The following is a 23,558-nucleotide window of genomic DNA, read 5'->3' on the forward strand; positions in this document are numbered from 1 at the left end:
AGCTCGTACTACATCCGGTTCGCCCTCTATTGACACAGTCTTGAAACTTTCCGATCGCACCTCGTATATTTATGTTTGTGAATAGAGGTGCTATTATTCTTTTGCGGTCAACGATTACAAAGACTGCAGATATCTGTTGGGGGGGATAAAGAGACTGTTAGAATGTACAAAGCGAGATTAAAGTGACAACTCCTATAAAGTTCGACGCCCGAGTGTCAGAATTCAATGCGGCGACTCTGAAGTTTGTATGTCAGTGCGCCAAAAATTGATAGAACATTTGGAGCTGAAACGAGAAACCTTTTAAGGAAAAAAGTGCATTTAACGGAGAATGAGAAATATGTAGTACGATTAATAGTATTCTTGAATTACTGAACATAAATTTGTATTCCAGTGGAATAGGCGAAATGTGCATATCTTTTGTATTCGTCGAATAAACAACAAATCGAAATATAATGGACCACAGTACAAACTATTCAACTTAAGGTGGTTGTAGTGGGAATGGTTCCCTGGAGAAACTAAGCAATATTTATTTTAGCTCCCTTTTTCTCTTGTTATTCTACGTAAATATGGGAACTAACATAAAATATAAATGCATGAAATTAGCTTGTTTCAATTATACAGCAAAATTTCATGTAGAGTGAATTTCAAACATCTGTACAAAATATTACGTCTGAATTGTCAGTATGTTTGTAATTAAGAAAACACAATGAAAATTCAGAGACAAGTAATAGATAAGTTTCACGGCTGTCATAGTCGGATATTTTATGTATCTTGATATTTATCAGACGAAGTCATCAACAAGCAGTGTAAATACCGATATTTTCTGCCATCATATCGTGTCATTCTATAAAATTATAGCGTAACTACGAGAGAAAAACAAACATTGCGTGCGACGAAAATAAGTAGTTATTAAATCCTCAATAACATTCAAGGCAATCCGCAGACCAGTGGTTCTGAATCTGTGGTGCAGATACCCCTATAGGGTACACGTAGACTTATCATGGGGTAATTACATGAAGTATATTCGATTTATAGCCAAAATTATCCAAAATATTTCACAGTTTAAATTTGAAAGTCTGTTTATAAAACGAAAGAGTCTTTGTATGAATATCTTGTCGTTTGTACAATACACGATTACTCTTGGTTTCAAATACAAATTAAGTCCCTATTAAAAATTGGTACGTGGACTGAAAAGGCTCAAACGTTGCCCCAGACATTTGCTTTACTCTGGATTGAATACCACGAACGTATTAGTTTAGACAGGTTTTGCAGAATACAGTTTTAATTCACAGTAACAGATATTATTTTATGTTGTAATAACACAAAATGTCAGCATATTTTCAATGAGTAATTTTCATTTCTGAAATTTCTTAAAGAACTGCTTGAGTTGTATTACACCTTCTTCGTTAATTTCCTTATAGCCATCTATAGTCTTCTGGGCTCTTGCGTACCATTTGGCAACGTTGGAATATTTGTTGACGTCAAATCCGAAGCCCTGGAAATGAAACAGCATTTTGTTTTAACAGTATTAATAATACTTTTACCTCGGATTGTGGGTTTCATTTATATGACTGCAACAGCTAACAAAGAATAGTCAACTCCTCGCAGATCCCCACAGGATTTTAAATAGGTGGAAAATTTTCTTTAATCAAATGTTAAATGTTCATGGGTTTCATGATACTTTCGCAGGTAGATACAGATACGGCTGAGCCATTAGTGCCAGAACCTAGCCTCATCGAAGTAGAGACTACTATTGAGAATTGTAAAAAGGATAAATTCAGATTCCGGCCGAGCTGACCAAATCACAAGACGAATCTTTGGGTTCCGAGATACACAAACTTATTTGCTCTGTATGGAATAAGGACGAAATTCCACAGCAGTGGAAGGAATCTGTTATTGTACTAATTCATAAGAAGACATTGCACTAATTATTGAGGAATCTCCTCCCTCGTATTATCTGCCTACAAAATTTGTTATCCAACATTCTTCTGGTGAGGTTGACTCCATATGCCAATGACATTATTGGGGATCATCGTAATAAATCTACATCTGATCGAATTTTCTAGATTCTCCAAATACTGGAGAAAAATTGTGAGTATAATGGGACAGTCCATCAACTATTTATACACTCCAAGAAAGCCTGTGACTCGGTTGAAACAGAAGCTCTTTACAATAATTTGCTTAAATTTGGTATACCTAAGAATCTAGTCAAGTCAATTAAAACGTGTTTAAGTGAAACCTCTGGCAAAATTCGTGTAGGTAAACATATGTATATAGCCTGAAACAGGGAGATACTTTATCGCCGCTGCTTTTAAGTTTTGCCTTAGAAGTTGCCACCATGAAAATTCAAGGATATCAGGACTGTTTGGAATTGAATGGGCACATCAGCTTTCGGCCTATGCTGATAACATTAATCTGTTGGGTGATAATATAAATACTCTGAAAGCGAAAACAGAAACACTCCTAAGGGCTAGTAAGGACGTTTGTCTGGAAATAAATGCAGGAAAGATAAAGTACGAGGGTCGCTCATTAAGTAATGCCCCACATTTTTTTTCTCAGCCAATAATGAAGATAGAAAAGTGCACTTTTACATGCTTGAGATTTGATGTTTCCCGCGTTCGTGTACGGAGTTTCAAATGATTCCAACTGATAGCGGAGCTGTAGTGAACTGTTAAAATGGCGTCTGTGAACGACTCTCGTTACAAACAACGAGCTGTAATTGAATTCTTTGTTGCTGAAAAAGAAACGGTGGTGAACATTCATAAACGTTTGTGTGCTGTGTATGGAAGCTGTGCAGTCGATAGGAGCAACGTTGGTCGCTGGGCTAAGAGAGTTAAAGCTTCAGGAAGTGAAGAAACCGAGCTCCGTGATCTGCCGCGCTCTGGGCGTCCTGCCACAGCCACCACTCCAGACATGTTGAACCGCGCGGATGCCATTATTCGTGAGGATCGGCGCATCACAACTCGACAATTGGCCCAACAGCTTTCAGTCAGCAATGGAAGTGTAATTGCAATTATCCGGGCTCTTGCATATTCGAAGGTGTGCGCAAGATGGGTTCCACGAAGTCTCACAGCAAACCACAGGATTCAAAGGAAAACGATTTCTTCTGAATTGTTGGAGCGTTTTGATGCTGAGGGAGAGATCTTTCTGTCCCGGATCATTACAGGTGACGAAACCTGGATACACCACTTTGAGCCGGAGACAAAAAGGCAGTCAATGGAGTGGCATCATCCTCTATCACCGAGAAAGAAGAAATTCAAGTCAACTCCCTCCGCCGGAAAAGTCATGATGACTGTCTTTTGGGACAGTGATGGGGTCATTCTTGTGGATGTGATGCCAAGAGGTGCGACCATCAATTCAGACGCGTACATTATGACCCTGGAAACCCTCAAGAAGCGTTTCCGACGAGTTCGGCCTCAAAAGCATCCAGCAGAAATTTTGCTCCTGCATGACAATGCACGCCCTCACACAAGTCCGAGAACCCGGGAAGAAATCACCAAATTTGGTTGAACGGTGCTGCCCCATCCACCCTCCGACTCCATCTCTTTGGGCCACTTAAAGATGCTATCCGCGGAACAAGGTTTGAAGATGACGAGAGCGTTATTCAAGCAGTGAGGACATGGCTACGTGCACAGGACAAGAGCTGGTACCGGCAAGGCATGCATGCACTTGTTCCACACTGGCGTAAAACCGTACAAGTTGATGGGGACTATGTGGAAAAATAGTATGTGTAAAGGAAACATTGATTTATATTGTCACTAAATTTGAGCCATCTTGAATAAATATGTTCTGAGGAAAAAAATGTGGGGAATTACTTAATGAGCGACCCTCGTATATGATAATGTCTCGGCATCAGAATCCAGGACAGGACCAGAGTATAAGGATAGCTAGTGAATTGTTCGAAAATGTGAAAAAATTCAAATATTTTGGGAAGACACTAACAAGCCAAAATGACATTCATGACGAAATCAAGAGCAGATTAAATTAAGGGAATGCTTGCTATAAATCAGTCCAAAGTCCTTTGTCCTCCAGTCTCAAATCAAAAAATGTAAAGATTAAAATGTACAAAAATGTAATTTTGCCAGTTGTGCTGTATGGGCGTGAAACTTGGTGTCTCACTTTAAGGGAGGAACATAGATTGATGGTCTTTGACAACGGAGTGCTGAGGAATACGTAAAAGGGAGTAAGACGGATCACGGAGAAAATTGCAAAATTATGAGCTTCACGGCCTGTACTCCTCACCTGATGTTGTTAGGGTGATTAAATCGAAGAGGATAAGGTCGGCAGGACATGCGGCACGCATTGGGAGTGTACTGGTGTTTACAGGGTACTGGTTGAGAGGCCTGAAGGGAAGACTTAGGCGTAGGTGGGAGGATAACGTTAAGATGGACCTTAGGGGGAGAGGAATCGTTGGAGCGAACTGGATGCAGCTGGCTCAGGATAGTGTCCGGCGGAGGGCTATTGTGAAAACGGTGATGAACATTAAGGTTCCATAAAGACAGTGGGCTATTCTTTGACAAACCTTGAGTGAGAAGCGAATCCACGGTCCCAGTGTCAAAGCGCACAAGGCCCACTCCTGAGATCGCGTGGCCGCTGTGATCGGCAGATACCTCGTCCACACACATCTTAATTAACCTAAGAAATTTCTTTGATACTTCAAACTCAATAAAAATGCCATAAGTACTTCTCTTCTGACTGAATCATACACCTTCCTGAAGTCCACAAATAGTTGGCGTACTGACACATTATATCTCTAACATTTGTCGAATGCAAAAGGTCCTATCAATAGTTGACCTATTATGGCGGAATCCACGTTGATCGTTCCCGATAGTTTCATTCATACATGCGCTTAAAAGTGCCAGAAGAATATTCTATAAAATTCTGTATGACTTTGACAAAAGAGAGATACTTCGGAACTTACCGCACTGTTTTTTCCCCTGTTTTATGGACTGGGACAACAATCGATTCTTTCCAACGTTGTGGCAGTTCTTCCTGGTTCCAAATTGATACTGTAAGCTTGTGTATCTCTAAGTGCACTGTCCTACCACCGGTATGGATTAGTTCCACTAGAACTGAGTTGATACCTGGGGATTTATAACGTTTGAATTTCCCATTGGCAACTTCACCTTCATTAAGACACGGGTCCGGAATGAAGGGCTCTGCTGTATGTACTCCAGCATCCTTAAATTAATCAGCTACGTGAGCATTTAGTAACTTCATAAAGTAATCTTTCCATCTGTCAATGAAAACAAGTGAATCCTTGAGCAAATGTGTCCTAGATTTTTATCCTTTCTTATTTTCATTTATGCCTCTAAACAACTCTCTAAAGCTTTGGTTTATGCTGTTAGTTTCCAGCTCCTCTGTCTGATCTTTGAGATGCTCCGTCTTCTTATTCCTCGGAGTTCTGCTGGTTTTTGCGACTATCACTGACATATCTTTCCTTGTATAAAGTGAAGTTTTCACAGCGACAGCAGTTGAGGAAAGACTCACGGGTTACAAGCCGCGTCAGGTGTCCGAACGGTGAATTAACCTTATCTTCTGACAACGTTTCGAGATCAACCTCTGCTGCCATCCTCAGGCCCTGCTTGGTAACCAGTCCGATCCTTTGTTACTTAAGCGCTCGCCGCTGTTTATTCGCGAACGGGCCTGCAGCCGTTGAAATCCGACCTGCTTTCTCTGTCTTACCAAGACGGACCATTCTTCACCAAACCATGTTTTTATTCGCGAAATTTTGTGATAACCAACAATCTCCTTAGCTCAAATTTTCATGTTATCCCGTATATTTACCCAGGCCTTATTGGCATCTACTTCCCTAGACTCTGTATTCTCGTCAGCTTTTTCTAGGACTTCAAAACTATTCCAAGTCTTTACCTGATACTCGTGCTCAGTTTCTGCATCGCTTTTGAAAATATCCTCCCGACCAATTTTGGTATTGAAGTCTCGTATTAGAATTTTCATGTGGTCTCTACCAAACTGATCAAATACACGCTTTAATTCTCCATAAAATCTATGTTTTACCTTAATATCCTTATCTTCAATTAATGCGTGCACATTTAAAATAATATCACATATAATTGTTAATTACGACAGCCTGCCATTAACAAATCGTATCCCTGATGTCAGTTTCAAATTTAATCGAAATATTTAATCGGCTGTGACATAATATATGCGGACAGGTAGACATCGACTCCTAATTACGCATAAATTATTATGTATGCTTTGTGCAAAGGAATCATAAAAATTAGTTGCCTTACTTCAATGCTTGACACTGAAGCAATGATGGAGTAGTCAGCAATAGTGATGTTCTTTCCTGCAACCCAATTCTGCTTTTCCAGAAAAGCGTCTAAGATATGGAATGCACCTTCCAGTTTCTCCAAGCCGGCTTTGTCACCGTGAGTTCCAGTAGAAATGATGGGAAACAGCTGTGAAAATACAACATGCATACATTTTTAATATATTCTAACAAGATCACTGGTTTTTAAACGTACATTAGATTGACATCATTGCCAAAATACAGAGTGTGGAACCATTATTAAAACAAAATTTTGTAACCCTTTGAAGCCAAAGCTCGTCTAAACGATATCTGAGAATTCTGTAATCATCGAAAATAAAACAACTTTTCACCAATACAAATATCAATTGGTTCGTGCTGTTTTAGGAAATACTCGCTGTTTACAGTGAGAATCGTATGACACTCATAAATATAAAAAGGGAAAAATCTTGATTGTGGAATCAGGTGGGTGATACTTGGCTTTCAGGGGTTAGCATTCTTGTTTCGAGTCGGAAACCACAGCAGTGAGGCATCAAGTTAATATTCTGTATATTCCAGTCCCGACAAGATATTCCTGACCCCTCAGCCCGTACAGAACAACTGAGTAGAATCATCTTCTCCCGTCCCCTCGGATTAATTATTTTCCCTTACGTATTTTACTGAACTGGAGCGGTTGTGGGCTATTTTCTGGAATTATTCCAGCATTTGCCTGGACGGAGCAATTGAACTACGAGAAAAGAGCGTTTCACTATAGGCAGCCTCTGGACCGAAAACGATCGCGCGACCTCCCAAATACAAATCAGCTTTGGTTGCCATTCAACCGCGTTGCCCGTTCAGTTTATTGACAGCCTTTCCAAGAAACTTCGGTCATAATCAAACAACACGAATATGAAGATGCCTGTCTTGTGCTGTGTAGTTGGGTAGATATTAACCGACGTTTCAAAGGAACTTGCTGCCTTTGTAATCGCCCTGCAGCATCGGTCAGGATCTACCAGGCTACACGGTGCTACGTCATAGAAGACGGCCATCTTTATATTCGTCGCCGTGAAAAACTAAAATCTCACCTGACAGGATTGTGGGTGTTCAACTTATCAGTGAGGCACAACACACTAGTGTTTCTTTTGTGTACTACTTATATAATGTACAAGCCTCGGTAGCTCAGTCACTATAGTAACTAGCAACGACCGGACTTCGATCCCCGATGGGGGCAGAGAGTTTTCCTCTAGCCTCTGAGTGCAGACCAGCTTTGGGACCCACCCAGCCTCCTATAAAATGGGTATCGGGGCCCTTTCCCGGGGGTAAAGCGCGGCCGGTGCGTGATGCTGACCACTCACCCCCCATCTAGTGCCGAGGTCGAGAATGAGTAGGAGCTATGCATCTCTCCCCCCCAAAGCACGTATATGGTGTATAGTGGAACAGCTTTAATTTTTTAAAAATTTTAATTAGTACTTACATAATAATTTAAGAAACCTTGGTAAAGAGTTCCAATGTCGAAGTACAGTCTCTGGTCGACAATGGCGCGCTTCTTCGGATCCTTTGGGTACAGAGCATCATCGTCTTCGCCGTACTGGTTCACAAGGTAGGCCAAGATGGCGCGGCTGGGAAAATGAAGCTCTGAATTACGATTGAAATTCTAGCAGATTTAGTGTGCTCTGTGGCAAAGCTGTGCATCCTCGCTGTACCAGTTTTCCTTGGTATTAATTTAACCTCTGATTTAGCATTGCATACAACCACACTTTGGAGGTTAATACAGTGCCATTAAATAACACTGATTATTAATAACTGTTGCAATTAGATTATCGTGATTGTTGTTAAGGAGAAGTTAATTTGTACAACGGAACTTACTAATACGCATAAAAGTTACTCATTTTGTTCTGTACTTATGTATCGTCTGTTTTTCAAGTCTTAAACATCTCAGAACATTAAAAATCGATACGTTTCGAAGGATTAATCATCCTTCGTCGTCAGGTTAAATGTGGGGACATAATTCCTGTCACTGTGCTGACTCACTCTTGTAATGTGTAATCTTGCGTTGCAGTGATTATTAATCACATGATTCTCAGAGACTCACATGTAAACAACATCTTGGCATAAGGCGCCTTCTAGTGAAGAATTGCTTTTATTTATGCAAGCTGTCTGTAGAGGCCGAGCGAGAAGTGCTGGCACTTGCGCAAAGGACTGATTTTGGTCGTATGACATGGACCCGTCCAAAGCACGCGCTATAGAGGTGTCAGCTTCAGTTGGTGTGTAGCTCTAGCCGTGTATAGTTCGGTGCGTCACCGCAGCTGACAGCTGCGACCCCCACTACTACTGAACTCCCCTCTCTCGGCTTACACTTAGCGCATTTAGGTGCCACCAACACTCGCACGACCTTTACCGTTGACGTAATGACATTGGGCCTTTTCTTTTGCATGGATTAAATCGCTAAACCGACTGGTAAATTCGAATTACGGAATTTTATAAATTCGAATAGTTGGTACAAACAGTTCTACTGAAAAATTGCTCATTTTGCACGGGTGTAATTAACATTTCAACATGTATGATGTAAAATGTTCACGGCAAACCGAATTGATAAAATCCATCAAAGATATAAGCCGTGTAAAATGGTAAAAACTAGCCTGCCTCTGCGGTACAGTTTCCGCCCCTTCATGATATGGCAGTGGAGGGCCGGCTTCCACAGTCACATCGGAAGAGATGATGATGGGGACAGATGGTCCCTGAAACGTCGGCGAATCTGTACCATTTCACACTGCTCATAACCCGAGAGGATTTTATTCACTTATCATTCCAACATTTTATAGACCACCTGAAAAATATAAATACAAGTATTCCAATGTGAAGCTTGTTACATTTTCAGAAATTTTGAGGATTTTTATCGAAAGAAATTGTCAGCAATAAATTCACGGAACTTACACCCATCGAAAATTAAAATACTGTACAGAGCAATATCGATAATAAATACATGTCGCTAGAAACAAGTGCACAGATTAATTTGTTCTATACTCGATGTTAATAGCATGAAGCCATTGATCTGATCATCGGATCAGAAGCGAAGTAGCGTAACGAGTCCGTCGTGTGAATTATGTATCATGAATTGTTTATCGCATGGAGATCTTTTCTGCTCAGAGATAACTGTTGCTGGTGCCACGATCATACTCCAGATCACGAGGCAACGTGCAGATCTCATTAAAACGGATTCTGTTTAGTTAATATTTACTTTGAAGCCTTTATGTTTCTTTATGTCTCCAGTAATTTTCTGTCTGAGCGTTGTAACTTTAAAATCAATGCAGTAGGAATAAGGCGAGGACATGCTGATTTATTACTACGAACTGAGTTCAATATACTCTATAACAGTAAACAAAGTCTTCTACAGTAAAGAATCTAACAGCCACCGAACTTCAGACATGTCCTTAAGAAGTTGTTTACGTCGGTCCTCAACGTCCGAGGTACACAAAGTACCTAATTCATGATACAGTTGATGGGGTTTAGTTCGCTACGACGTTTTAGTTTGACTTTATCGGCTTACAGTAAAGTTGAATAAGTTACAATTATTTCAAGTGACAATTCTAGTTCGTCTCAAGGATTTGACTTTTTTTTAGAACACATACTGAAAGGACACTGTTCAGACCTTGATGACCACAGAAATAGGAGGCAGGTGACCCTAGTAATAAACATTACTACTTTTTATTTCTTAATTCTTGCGACATTTGGCAGGGAGAAATTCAATATTTATTTTCGTGCAGAATAAATGAAGTTTTATTTGTAGTCCAGCGCTGACGTCATGAGAGACGATTATATCTTCGCGGAGGAACATGGATAGGCTAATGACGTTATAACGGAAGATCATTCTCCGACCTTGAAAGTTCGGCCATCCACCACGTTTGCATTACCGATTTCACAAAATGAGAAAAGTTTGGAGTAAACACCAATGGCTTAACGTCCACACCAAGTTTGACGAAAATCCGTTCTGGAGTTACATGCACAGATGCGAACGCCTTGAAAGAGAGTTTCTTTTAATGGGAACAGCGAAGTATCCAAACCTTGACGACTCGAGATTGTGCCATTATGGCCGGCTGTTAACTCACGGCTGGCGTGGCGGTGAATGAGGCATCAGTGATGATGTCAGGGGTTCGGGGTAAAACCTACCCCAGTGCCAGTGTGAGAACACGTCTTAATAAACTGTAGAGGCTTCTCACCTTTCGCCAATTCCAAGCCCATTGTCGTCTATTGTTGGAATTGCGTGCTGAGGGTTTAGCTGTAACAAACAGGATGGGTAACAATGCAGTGAATGCCAAACGACCATATCAAATTTTGGTTTGTAGGTTTACAAGGAATAAGCTGTGCACCAACAAACCAACAATACCCAGATATGCCTCATCAACTGCGCGCTCTTTCAGGGTTCATTTAAAATATTTATGGGTACCTTTTGTTAAAACTTTCCAAACCCACGATGATAAGTTTTATTTCCCAGTAGGTATTACACGACACGATAAAAATACAAACTATGTTATCATCCATTCCTTCAATCCAATTTAATGCTTAGAAGATTCGTTTCTTATGAGCATAAAGAAGCAGGTGGACGATTAAAATTTGAAATACGTTTTACGGAACACGCTGTTAAAATGAACATTTTCATATTCTGTGACTTTTTCGCTTCGTTTAGCATTTAAAATATTGTGACGTGTCGTAGTCATAAGTCCCGATGGCTAGCGCTGGAGGGGAAGGGCGCTTGACTCCCCTCCCTGGCGAGCGGACGAGGACCGAATGTTCTACACGCCGTATTACCCTCCCGAGGTATGGTAGAAGCTACAAGAAATTACTAGAAGGCAAACCTTCTAGTAGTCGTAACTTCCAGGAAGCGAACCTTCCAGGCTTCCTGGTCTGGAAGCTTCTACAGCTGGGCCGGCGATTATAAAAATGTCGCCTGCCCGAGTGCGAAGAGAGTGGCAAGCGATAAGCTGTTGTGGACAGCGGAGTGGAGCCAAAGAGCGGTAATGTCCGACGTAAGCGATAACAAGCGAGCTATACGAGCTGCATAAGCAGGATGGGGTGTCACATGAAGCGGGGAATCGTTTGTTGTGTCCTTCGTGAGAGAAACAGCGCCGAGCTCGGGGACTAGATAGGCTCGAAGGACAGTGCGAGTGAGAAATGTGCGTGCGAGAGCAGAGAACAGAGACTCAGATACTGTTGTTATACTGGTGAGTCGTCTGTAAGTGCAGACATCTGTAGCTGATTTAATTTAACGTGAATAAATCAAGGTTGACAATAAAGGGCGTACCAACCTACGTCACAATATGTATGGTGTTGATGTTTTCTTAAAGAACTCTGTGACTAATATTTACTACTTTAAAAATTCATAATTTTCTTATTGCAGCTTTCCAAGTTGATGAATCATAAGTATGAAATATAATGAACATATAATTCACGTGTCATTACAGAAATTGTTGAATATATTGCGCTGGTCACAACGTATTTCTCTATCTTCCAAACACGGGACCAAACAGAGATTATTATCTTGTAAATAAGCCGTGGAATCTGTAATTTATACATGGTCGTTAAAATGAATGCGTTATGGTATCGTTCTGCACTTCCTAAAAGTAAAATAAAATTTGAAAGCAGCACAACTGTGTATTTCTCCTGCAGACGAAATGGAAATTTTGATGTGGGGGGGGGGGTTATTCATTGTAGGTCAATTAACAGTATACTTTATGTCGATGTAAATGTAAATTAAATACGTGTTTTAAGCAGAATGTTCCGAGCGAATATTTGCTACGATGGAACTAAGAAAGCATTGTTGTCTTTCTGTCTCCTAGAGGAACTTCACAATTTGTATTGTTCACCAATTATTAGTATTACTTACTTGCTCTGTAGCTCCACAATCCATTACTGCTTCACATACGAGAAGGACGAAGTATAGTTGGGATGATTAAATAAAGGGGGAGCAGTGTACGAGGCATGTAGCACGCACTGAAGGGATGAGAAATATATACACAAGAAAAATAATCAGAAAACCGGATGGGAAGAGACCATCTGTAAGATCCAGCCCTAGGCGTAATTGGATGGATAATATTAAAATGAATCTTATGACAATATGGGATAAGGACACGAACTGGAACAGTGTGGCTCAAGATAAGACTCTGTGGTCAACGTCTGTGAAAGCTGTAATGAATCTTCAGGGTTTTTATGAAAGTTAGGAAACTTAATCACTGGCTGAGTGATTATAATCATAATAATCATCAGTTTCTCAACAAGAACTCTGCTCCATAGAGTTCGCTCGCTATAGGACGTTTCGAAATTATGTTCAAGAGAACAGTATTTTGCAAAGGGAAAAAGAGGTTGCTGAAACTAATGTCTCGAGAAATGAATCTTGATTTTTTAACGTTGACAGACTAGAGTAAAAAATGCGGTATAATTTGGATTTTATCGCTCTTAAACATAAATCCAGCTACAGCAGTAAATATGATATATATATATATATATATATATATATATGTATATATGCAAGACCACTCTTTTAGGCTTGCGTACTTCAGACTTTTTTTGGATCTGATATTCAGTACACTTAGACACAACTCTTGAAGTTAATGCCAAAATAAAAACAAAATATCTGAAAAGTTGCATGGGTTGGAATGCCGAAATAATTTGTGGGTAACATCTGTGTACAATTTACGTAAAAATATGGGTGAGAATATTACGTCTTCTGAATATCGCAGGGAAGACATAAAATAGATCAAAATTTGAGTTTTACGCAATTGTTTTACAATCAAAATTATTAATTAGTTATAAATATCGTTAAAATATGACTAATTTTCTTTTAATCTATTCTTAATGCTGGACGGGCTGTAGTATACCACGACGCGTGAATCAAAGCCACGGAGAGGTGCGGGCTGGCGGCCCCTCCGTAAGACACGCAAGAATTAATAAACGAAGTCGATAACCTTTAAGTTCAATATTACCGTAGCCAGGATGTGTATTTATTAAAGAGTGCATTCTTATCTGTGTTCGGGGATTAAAATTACATTAATTTTGTTTACCATCGGTGTTATTTATATTTAGTTCTTGAGCGCTGAAGGTGTCGCTGCGTACAAAGTATTTACTAAGTCGTAATGGGCATGTGCGGGGCCCTGGGCGGCTCTTTCACTCTCCCCGCTCTGAGGATGGCCCTGATGGAAGAATGAATCATTTTCACACTCTTTTTCTGATTTTCCGTATCAAACGGAGCTTTAGTGCGTTTTATTTAGACATGAACAAATACGTTACACAGATCATCAACCGTCTCTTTTTAAATTTTATAAGATTTGATGATCAGAATTTCTGTCTTTAGCAACGAGCCAAGGGCTCTTAATTAGAACACTGGATAATGCTCTTGTTCTGGTAGAAAAGTGTAAAAGGCGGCTTTTATACTGTACCTTGAGGAATTCTGGAGTTTTGTTGTCTCCTTTCGACAAGTCCGTCACCTTCAAGTTGAGTTCAATCTTGAGTGCTTTGGCCAGCAACAAAACCGACCTACACGGAGCGCTAGCATTAACGTAATAGAAATCAATAGTCATATTGAACCAGTTGAAACTAAGCTTGAAGCAGTAACTGAGAGTCGGAAAGGAGCTGGCTCCCTTTATATCTTTTTAACGACGTAACTTATGGTACTGGAGCTCAGATAGATTACCAACATGCTCTTATCAGTTGTAAACAATTCTCTAATCATCAGAGTACACAACGGGAGAAATCTGGATGCGTGCTGTTCGGATAACTGTGGCAGCAAAGATACAACATTTTGTATGAAGACAGAGACAAATGTGCAAATGTTCAACAAGTCTTACCTACGGACTGGGAAGAAAAGTGATGTAATTAAAATCAGCAACGCACTTGATGAAATAAAATGTATGTTTCCTTTGTTATATTATTTTGTGACTCTAGTGGGTACGGTCAGAGATGTGCGCTGTATCTTTCACGAGGCAATACGATACGATCACTGAATAATTGCCAGAGATTAGCAGCTGTTTTGAGTCTGCCGTTCTGTTTGTTACCAAGACGACGGAGGAGGTTAGGCCGTGTCAGATCGCACTAGTGCGAGGCGCGATGTAAAATTGGACTTATATTATTCAGCCTCACTATCCCTGCAAACAATCCGAGTTTGTGATTGAGTATTGCCTCGGACATACACATACCTGTACATTTTCATACTTGTCAGCCCTTCTACTCATCGTCATGATCCCTTCAACATAACCAGACCATTAGTAAGATATCTTAGGTTTTGAAGGTCAAGCTATTTTAGTTGAACCATAAATTAGAATTCATCAACATTGTGGGTGTATTATCTAAGTTGTGGGTCACTGAAGGGCAGTGAATTGCATGTTTGAAGGTCAATGAGAAAACAGATATAATGACTTCTTTTCCATACTGCATGTATAAGAAACGTGAAAAGTCTTATGGCATGCTCAGCCAACATTCTTGCAGACATCGGTTAGAAATTTCTAATATTTTTTCCTGCATTGTTATACACGCAGGTGTTCACATTAAAGCTGACCATTGTCGGTCCATATTTACACATTGTTAGTAGTTAAAAAAACACACAAAGAGACTTACTCTAACTTATAATTTGGTTACATTCAATCATAAATGTAAGAAGTCAATAATTAATACTAAGTACTTTCCCTGTAAGAAGAGAATACATTTAAAAATAAACAAAAGGGACGTGAAGAAAACGACAATTCCAATTGCCCTTATTTAAAAATAACGCCCGGTTTCAGTGCAATTGATTAACTTTAAAGATGATTTTTGAGGGGCCCGGGCGCTGGGCGAAAGAAAATATTTTCTTTGTTCGAACCCCGACAAAGATGTTTTCTGTGGTTCGGATAGCAAGCACTAGGGAACAATGGCGCTAAGGCAAATTCTGTTTTTTTCCCTGGGAAATGATCTGATTGACTAAGGTCACAAACCAGAAAATTGTCCTGAGACCCAGAAGATGAATTTGTAGAAACTCTCGTATTTCCCCCTTAGTAGATGCTGCGGAAGTCGAAATTGAGGGTTGACATTTTTTTACTCATTCGCTTGTGGCTAGTGAAGAATCAACATGGCGAAATTATTCCTTAAGACAAAAGAGCGAACACAGGAAGGTCGGAACTCTGAGAAAAGTGTCCTGAGTTCGTTTTCCTTCAGGGGCTGGATTCTGTTTCAGTCTTAATCTGTATATCTGATACAGATAAATCGATCTGAAATCAGACCACCCACAAATGGCTGAGAACGTTTGCATTAATTTCTCTACGAGGCTTCACCAAATGAACTTGCCTGTATCAGTTCTAAGCCAAGTACATGCGACGTCATGACCTTCTAGCACCGCAAATATGCAATGCAGGGTTAAATGCGAAGAATAATCGATACAGATTAAGACAGAAACAGAATCCAGGTTTTGAAAAAAATTATAATTTACATGGTGTTCGAATTACAAAATAATCTCTCATATTGTAATGAACCATCATCAGAAACCTTCTGACTTTTATTGGTTTTGTGTTTTTTATTCGAACCTAAGCACAGCTGAGCACAATCACGAGAATAATGGTTCCTGTATGGTTACATTAACTGATAATCTTTCAACAGTTTTAAGCGTGCAAAGGAATGGCTTGGTGATTATACACAGTGTCACACAGAGAGAAAGGAGAGTGGGCAGACTGTGATGTGTCGCCCCTTGTCCTCCATCACCATTACTCTGTAACTTTTTTACTGCTCGCGTTCTTTGTCCGCCCTGATATTATTTTGTTATAAATGAAATATGCCAAGAGATATTTAAGATTGCAAATCAACTACTTTTACAACGCCAGTTTTTTTAGATAATTATGAATAAGACATTTTCGATTGTGTAGAGATTTCTGCTTGAAAATTCTTTTTAACAAAAATACGAAGATGATGGCCTCTTTATTTTTAGAATGGTAAAGGGAAGTTACAGTCATCTGTGATCCATAACCAAGCACTAAGCAGTAAAGAAGTGTGAAAATTATTTGTTCCTGACTACGAACGAGAATGAAGCGAACCTCCGAATTCAACATGGCCGCCTCCTTTGTTCTTCCGGTTCTGTTGTATTCTGTGTCGCACCATAGTGTGACTGAGTAAAATGCCTGGAGTGTACCGCAGGAACATCAGACAACTGCTTACAATTCATATCAGTGCTTATTTCCCGAAAACTTATACGCCTAAACATTAAATGTGTTTAATTGAATACGCTAGTAAAAAAATCCCTGAAACCAATAACTTAGGAGAGCCTCGAAACCTGGACTGTAATCGGGTCTGTGACCTTAGATCCTGTAATTTCCTCTCCGAAACGAAAGAATGTTTCCTTGGCGTCGTTCATTTATCACGGTTAAGTTCCTGTTAACACAAAACATTCTTCATGAAAGGAGTCGAACTCAATGTCGAGGCCGTTGTTTCCGTAATCTTCTCTTCGAAGGAGAGAAACTCTGATCCTAGCGCCATTGTTCTGTCTCGCTTAGTTTCGGAGTTAAAGGGACCGCACTTGAAGGAAATCGAACTCAGGACACTTTTCCTAGATTTATGACATTCCTGTGTTCGCTCATTTGGCTTAAGGAATAATTATGCCATGTTTCTTCTCCACGAGCCACAAGCGAACGAATAAAGAAATGTCAACCCTCAATTTCGACTTCCGCAGTATCTACTAAGGGGGAAATAAGAGAGTTTCTACAAATTCATCTTCTGGGTCTCGGACAGTTTTCTGGTTTGTGACTTTAGTCAATCAGATCATTTCCCAGGGAAAAAAGTGATAATGGAACAACGGTTCCGGAGAATTTGACGTAAATACGTCTATACGGAAAGGAAGTTTATATATTGGCTTTATTCTAAATATTTACTTTATACATGCTTTACAATTGAGTAAATTTTGATTAAGACATTGCTTATTTAACCTGAATTAGTTACGCTTAAGATGGGTCTGTGGTAGCTGAAATACGTTATAAAATTTGTGCACTTTAGAGTATCAACATTTCGTGCAAACACCATATCTATACAAGATTTTGATCTAGTTGTACTACATTCAGGATTTGACATCAACATTAAGCCAAACGTTTCTTCCATAAATGTGACAAAGCTTTGATTTTCCTCCTTCTTTAAATCAATGTTAAAATCTCCTGTCAATATTATCGGCATTGTATTAGGATCTTTAGTGGCCATAACTGAAAACATCTTTGTATAATTTCTCAAATGACTCAAAATAAATCTCTTACAATCATCAATAGGTGTGTGGTTACAAATATACAGGGTTACAATTAAAACTTTTTCACCATTGACCATACACTCTGCAGCACAAATATCACCTCTGTTTTCAGCTGCAGCTATTCTGTAATCTGCTCCATCTTCCTTAGGTAGCTTCTTCAACAGATGTGGGGTAGCCATGGTAGTTGCTCCATGTTTCCCCGCCTGCTATTTGTTCGTCACGTGATGCATTTATAACCTTCCAAATTTACAGTTTCGTTATTGTGCATCGACGTTTCGGTGAGCGCCAGGATATCAGTATCAGTTATCACTGTATCCGTTGCAATGTCTTGCACATGAGTTTTTAAACTCTGTACGTTTAGAGTAGTCATTTTTAGATCACGAATACCAGCACTCCTTATAGCTATGTGCGCTTTTACGTTCGTCAATGGCATGCGTTATAGCGCAAGCAATAGCGCACGTAACGCATGCGTCTACGCATGCCTGAAGAGAGTTGAACGGCAGCAGTTTTAGCAGCGCATGCCTCATTGCACGTGTTCCCAGCCTGAGTGGGTTTTGGTTCAACACGCCGTGCGTCTCGCTTCTCAAGATGGCGTCTTCGGAAGAAGAAACTTTGTTGTTTATCGACATTTACAGGTCGTTTCAACTGTTATGGGACCACAACCATCGAGACTACACTAATAAAACAAAACGTAGCGATCCTTTGACTGAGATGAGCAGCAAGTTAAACATCGACGTGAAGAGTGTGAAAAACAAAATAAAAAGTTTGCGTTCATACTTTTCAAAGGAACGCCAAAAAGTGTTTAAAAGAAAAAGTGGTTCGGGCGCTGAAGATAACTACTCCTCCACGTGGTTTGCCTATAAGTCTCTGCTGTTCATTACAGAGTCGATAACACCTAGGGAAACTAAGGAAAGTAACGAAGCATTGCTGAAACGAATTGCTTGGAAACTTTAAACAAATACATTAAGGACGCAAACGAATCACCGGTAGCTAAAAATCTCAGCGTTATAGCTAACCTGATCGCAACAGGTATCGCTTCTCTGAAGTGAGTGTTCCTTTTTGCGATTTTCGGCGCGACTATTTCCAAAAGCGTGTTGAAGTTTGTTCTAGACATTCGTGTAAAGTTTCTAAATAGAACCTCTTCATCGACTTCCAAATCCTTCAGAATTCCAAAATTCCGTTTCTTTAAATAATCCTTCATCCATATGCGTCGCCGCCGTTGTTCTTTTCTTTTTCTTTCACCTGCGATAACTAAATCTGCTGCACTTATGCCCATAAGTGAAGTTTCGTCTGCCATGTTCCTCTCTCCTGTTCAGAAGAATTGCCTGACAAATGGCAGCATAGTGTGGACAGCTAGGGGCACATTCAACAAAGGCATGCCGTAAACGAAAGTTGAATTGAATGTTGAAGCGTAAGTTAAATTGAAAGTTGAAAACGAAAGCGCACGAGTGTAGACATAGCTTATGAATGCTCTCACCGAAGCAGTCAACGTGGGCAATATATGTGTTTCTAACCGCCTCAGCTCAGTCCTCTATCTTTGGATTGTTTGTTCCCTTGGCATGATAAAACACGAAGTCGTTGTTTCTCCTTGTGACGTACAAACCGTCCAACGATGTAACGCGAGACAGGGTAACGTACACCAACTGATGATCTAGACTCTTGTTGTAGTTGAATACAATTTGTTGAAACGTACCACCCTGCGACTTATGAACCGTTAGAGCACCAGCTTCAACTAACGGGAATTGTAATCTTTTACATTTAAGTTGCCCGTTTTTAAATGTGATAGTGCCACTTCGTCTATTTAATGGTGTCAAATCATATTTTAGTACGTTTGGTTTTGAAGCTACGGTAGCACGACACTTTATTCTAGCCCTTTGTCCCGCAGTTTTGGGCTCAACATGCAACCACAACCGCTGTACACGATCGGGATTTTCAGGATTGTATTCAATGTACGTTAAAATTGCCATACTACCGTTAACCAAACCATTCTTCTATCCATCCTATTTTCTTCTTCAGTAGTTTCTTGTTTTTGGAAAAATGCATCGTTAATTGTAATCTTGTAATGTTTGTACAATGGAGTATTAATCAAGTAAGTAAGCCAACGTTTTATTGTATCTTTCTTCAAAGTTCCTTCCAGATACGTAGATTTGTGAATCAAGTTTCTCTTTATATGGACGTTGAAGCTGTAATCATCGTCCAATTGTCTGGGTAGTAGCGTTACCATATTATTAACATCTACTGGAACATTGATTACTTGTCCCAGTATCCCAAATGCACCCAATTGATGTCTTAACCTCCTAATTTGCATAAATGGAAGTCTAAGAGATATTAATCTTTCGCTTATGCAATATAGTGGAGGCAAATCAGTGGGGTATGGTGGATACACAAATCCATTATTCCTGGACAATATAGGTATTTGCTGCTTATTTAAAGATAGCCAGCATGTTGTGCATACTTTAAAATGGGATACATTTTCATTTACAAACTCCTTACTCAATTTATCTAAATGGCTATCAGTAACTTGTTTCAAATCTTTTTCAAACCATAACCGATCACATACATTGCAAGCGTATCCAAATTTATTTTCATTAAAATGCTTATGAAAATATTCTGTTGCATTGTCATACCTTGGTTGTGCGATTCTTGCAGGTACGCTTGCACTTGCGAAGTTTGACGTTTCCTAGGTAACATAACAATAAAGTTACACTTTTTCGTTTCCCAGGTAACATAACAATGACGTTCCCTAGGTAACATAACAATGAAGTTACACTTTTTCGTTTCCCTTTTTCGTTACATTTTTGCCGAATGACACTGACCCTAAAATATAGACGTATTTACGTCAAATTCTCCGGAACCGTGGTTCCACTATCACTTTATTGTTCAGAGGTCAGGTCTTTCTTTGGCTGTGAACTGAAGACCGGTGATTCGCGTTAGGCGATTGTTTTATTTTTTCCCTGCATCTACTCTAGCAGCGGAGCAGAAATCACATGATCACTCATACCGAAGGTCTTCGCCCCGTAGCTTAATTCCTGGAGTCACACAGAGACGGAATTTCCAGAAAATTGAGCTAGTGGGGAAAACTAAGTTCCGAGTTTCGAAGTTTTTGGAAACGGTGGAGCCTTTCTGAACTTTTTTCTGAAAATGGATTTAGCTTTTTGGTATGATTCTCATTTCGTTTTGTGTTGGAACCGAACTTTACTTTGCGTCATTGCAAACAATTTAATTTGCCCGTACACCAAGACCTTATTTATTTCTGATCCATTTTATTATTATTATCCTACCTCCGACACCCAGAATATGTAAAAGGTCTCTCCGATCAGAATGTTGTGTGAAGTTTTTATTTCCCATGCGTGCTACATGTAATTCCCATCTCATCCGTGGTGTGTTCACCGCGCCGATACCTTGTGCATAATGTAGACTGTGAGCGGGTTGATACGGGCGTCAGCTCAACATCCATTGACGCCTGGATACTTATTTTGACGTAAATACGTCATCCACTATTATAACACTTAACAGAGTCGTCCGAACTTAAACGCAAATTATGAAGTTCTTTACTATGATTCTGTCCTGACTCCTGTCACTTAATCCAGATATTATCCCCAGTACCCTTTTCTCAAAACACTGTTGAAGTGCGTTGATTTCTAAGGGCAGTGGGTTCAAAACTCGGTGGCGAACACCTAAGTTGTAGCACATGAAAAATCATAATCAATTACTACAATCATTGGACCCATTGACCTGTTCAGCGACAGTTGTTCAAGGCAACTTGTCCTTATCAGTCTTATCGGATGCATTTGAATAGTAAGTGACAAGCCCACTGCCTCTGCACAATTTATGCTCAATCCTGATTTTGACTGCCAGAGCCATCTAGTAGACAATTAGGAAAGACATGGGTAAGAAATGACCGCTGAATTTTGCTTACGAAACATCTAGTATCGTGCTCGTAAGATTCTTTTACATGCCGTAAATCTACGACATGGGCCTCTGGTTTTACTTCCCCTCTGAAGGAAGTAGTGCTACGGCTTTTTATCACGCATTAAAATCCATCGACCTCGGCCGGGTTTGAACCCGCGGGTCTTGGGTCCAGTCCACCGAAAAATAAATTAAAGTCATGGGCATGAATTTAATTATTATGCTACAGAATAAGAATATTTTCAGATATATGTGAAGTTATACAACATTACAGTTAATACCGATTATGTAGCATGATACGCCCACGGATTAGGCAGTCTGTGCGCTGACAGCTTCGGGTAGTGCAGGGGTGGCCAACCCAAATGATCTTTCGGGCCACTTTGGAAATGCATCATAACTCCGCGGGCCACATATAAAATTATATATCCCCATATTAGATTTAGATACACTATAGACATTTTTTTGGAGTGAAAAATTGTAACATAATGAGTTATTATTATTGTGTTTACTATTATTCTTACATGTAAACATAGATAATATAATAATAATGATACTAAGCGTACATTGTAAAGAAATATATAGCACTAAAAATTAAATATAAAAAATATATAAATATGAATGAAATAAAAATAATGAAATCATTAAAAAATATTTATTTTACTAGTGCGATATTTGTTTCTCCACTCTTTCACTTAGCTTTTACAAATCGATCTCAATTTGGGTATTTGCACATCGTAATTGGTGTTGCAGGTTAGCGTCCGTTATGTTTGAGAGTGTTTTGTGTTTGGTCAATTTCATTTTCGAAAAAAACGATTCGCAGGTGTAAGTTGAACCAAAAGCGCTAACAACTTTTTGTGCCAGATTTCTCAAATTGGAAAATTTCTCTTTTGTGACGTAAGTGTTATAAAAATCTATTTTTGATTCTGATGTTTCAAAAATGTGTTTTAATTCAATATTGCACTGTAAGTCAACCAGTTCCATTTGGAGATATTCTGGGGCCGACTCGATTTTAACATGAAAGGGAGATGAATATATTTCAAAAATTTTGTTGTATTTGTCTAACTCTAAATTACTGAATCGGCTTTCAAAAGCAGCTGTAAGTTTTCTTATTTCTTTTGCATATTTGATGTAATTGTTACAATTTGATTTCTTAAATTCTTTCAACAATGGAAAGTGGTGAGCGTTATTACTTTTCAATTGCGATTCAAATAACAACAATTTCTTCTGAAATGCTTTGATGTGATTAAATGTATCGATTATAAGGTTATCTTTTCCTTGCAATGATATATTTAATTGATTAAGTTTTTCGACAATATCCACTAAAAAGCATAAATCCAATAACCACTCATCATTTCTTAATTCTGGTACAGGTCATTGCTTGTCATTCATAAACAAGTCAATTTTTTCTCGTAACTCATAAAACCGCTGTAAACATCTTCCACGGCTTAACCATCTGACTTGACTGAAGTATACAACGTCACCATATTCAGAATCTAATTATTTCAGGAACTCCTTAAATTGTCGATGCGGAAGTGCCTGGCTGTTGTTGTTTTAAATATGTTGTTGAAGTACAGGCATATTAAAATAATTATCCTGCAGTCACAGCACACAAAACGAAACCAAAAAGCAAATTTTCACTTGAAACTGAGAGTCTGCTCTGCTCTGCTATCAACAATCAACTGTGCGTATCTAGGTATGGTCACTGCGTCACTGAGGGCACTTAAGAGTGAAACATAGAACCTGTTATATTAGATGTTCCAAGATGCACGCGCATCATGAGTTCGCAGAATATAGTTTAATTATTCTGCGAACTCATAACTGTAAACTCATGAATAAAACAGGCAATATCTGTCATATATTCGCAAGAATATTATTTTAAAATCAAAGTTAATTTTTTCTCATAATTTCGACAGATAATTTTTGAATATATGGATGCACAAATAATGTATTTTTTTTAATACATTGGTTTTCACTACTTTGGCCATTATAAAATAAATATGTTTTGTAAAAGTGTGATGAATCTCGCGGGCCGAAAAAATGTTCAAGGCGGGCCACATGCGGCCCGCGGGCCGCGGGTTGGTCACCCCTGGGGTAGTGTAATGAAACTGACCTGGGTCCGGTGGTTCGATGACGAAGTGATTTTGGCTTTTCGTATACAGA

The 23,558-nt window shown here is 39.3% G+C and overlaps 2 protein-coding genes across 4 annotated transcripts in view; one reads left to right on the plus strand and one right to left on the minus strand.

Moving 5' to 3' along the window:
- Positions 1–23,558, plus strand: part of LOC110828575 (uncharacterized) — a 90,795-nt gene that overhangs the window by 37,380 nt on the left and 29,857 nt on the right. The gene's annotated exons all lie outside the window — the stretch shown is intronic.
- Positions 1,265–13,874, minus strand: LOC110828570 (glutathione S-transferase 1-1). Its single transcript, XM_022061393.2, has 5 exons — positions 13,681–13,874; positions 10,468–10,526; positions 7,725–7,869; positions 6,255–6,422; positions 1,265–1,495 (listed from the first exon to the last, which is right to left on the minus strand). Exons 1-5 carry the CDS (start codon positions 13,819–13,821, stop codon positions 1,355–1,357), a joined length of 654 nt encoding a protein of 217 aa, XP_021917085.2. The 5' UTR covers positions 13,822–13,874; the 3' UTR covers positions 1,265–1,354.

This window comes from Zootermopsis nevadensis, unplaced genomic scaffold (genome assembly GCF_977971745.1).
Source record: "Zootermopsis nevadensis isolate Lab colony 2312 unplaced genomic scaffold, Znev_1.0 Znev_ptg000017l, whole genome shotgun sequence".
In the NCBI taxonomy this organism is placed as follows: Eukaryota; Metazoa; Arthropoda; class Insecta; order Blattodea; family Termopsidae; genus Zootermopsis; species Zootermopsis nevadensis.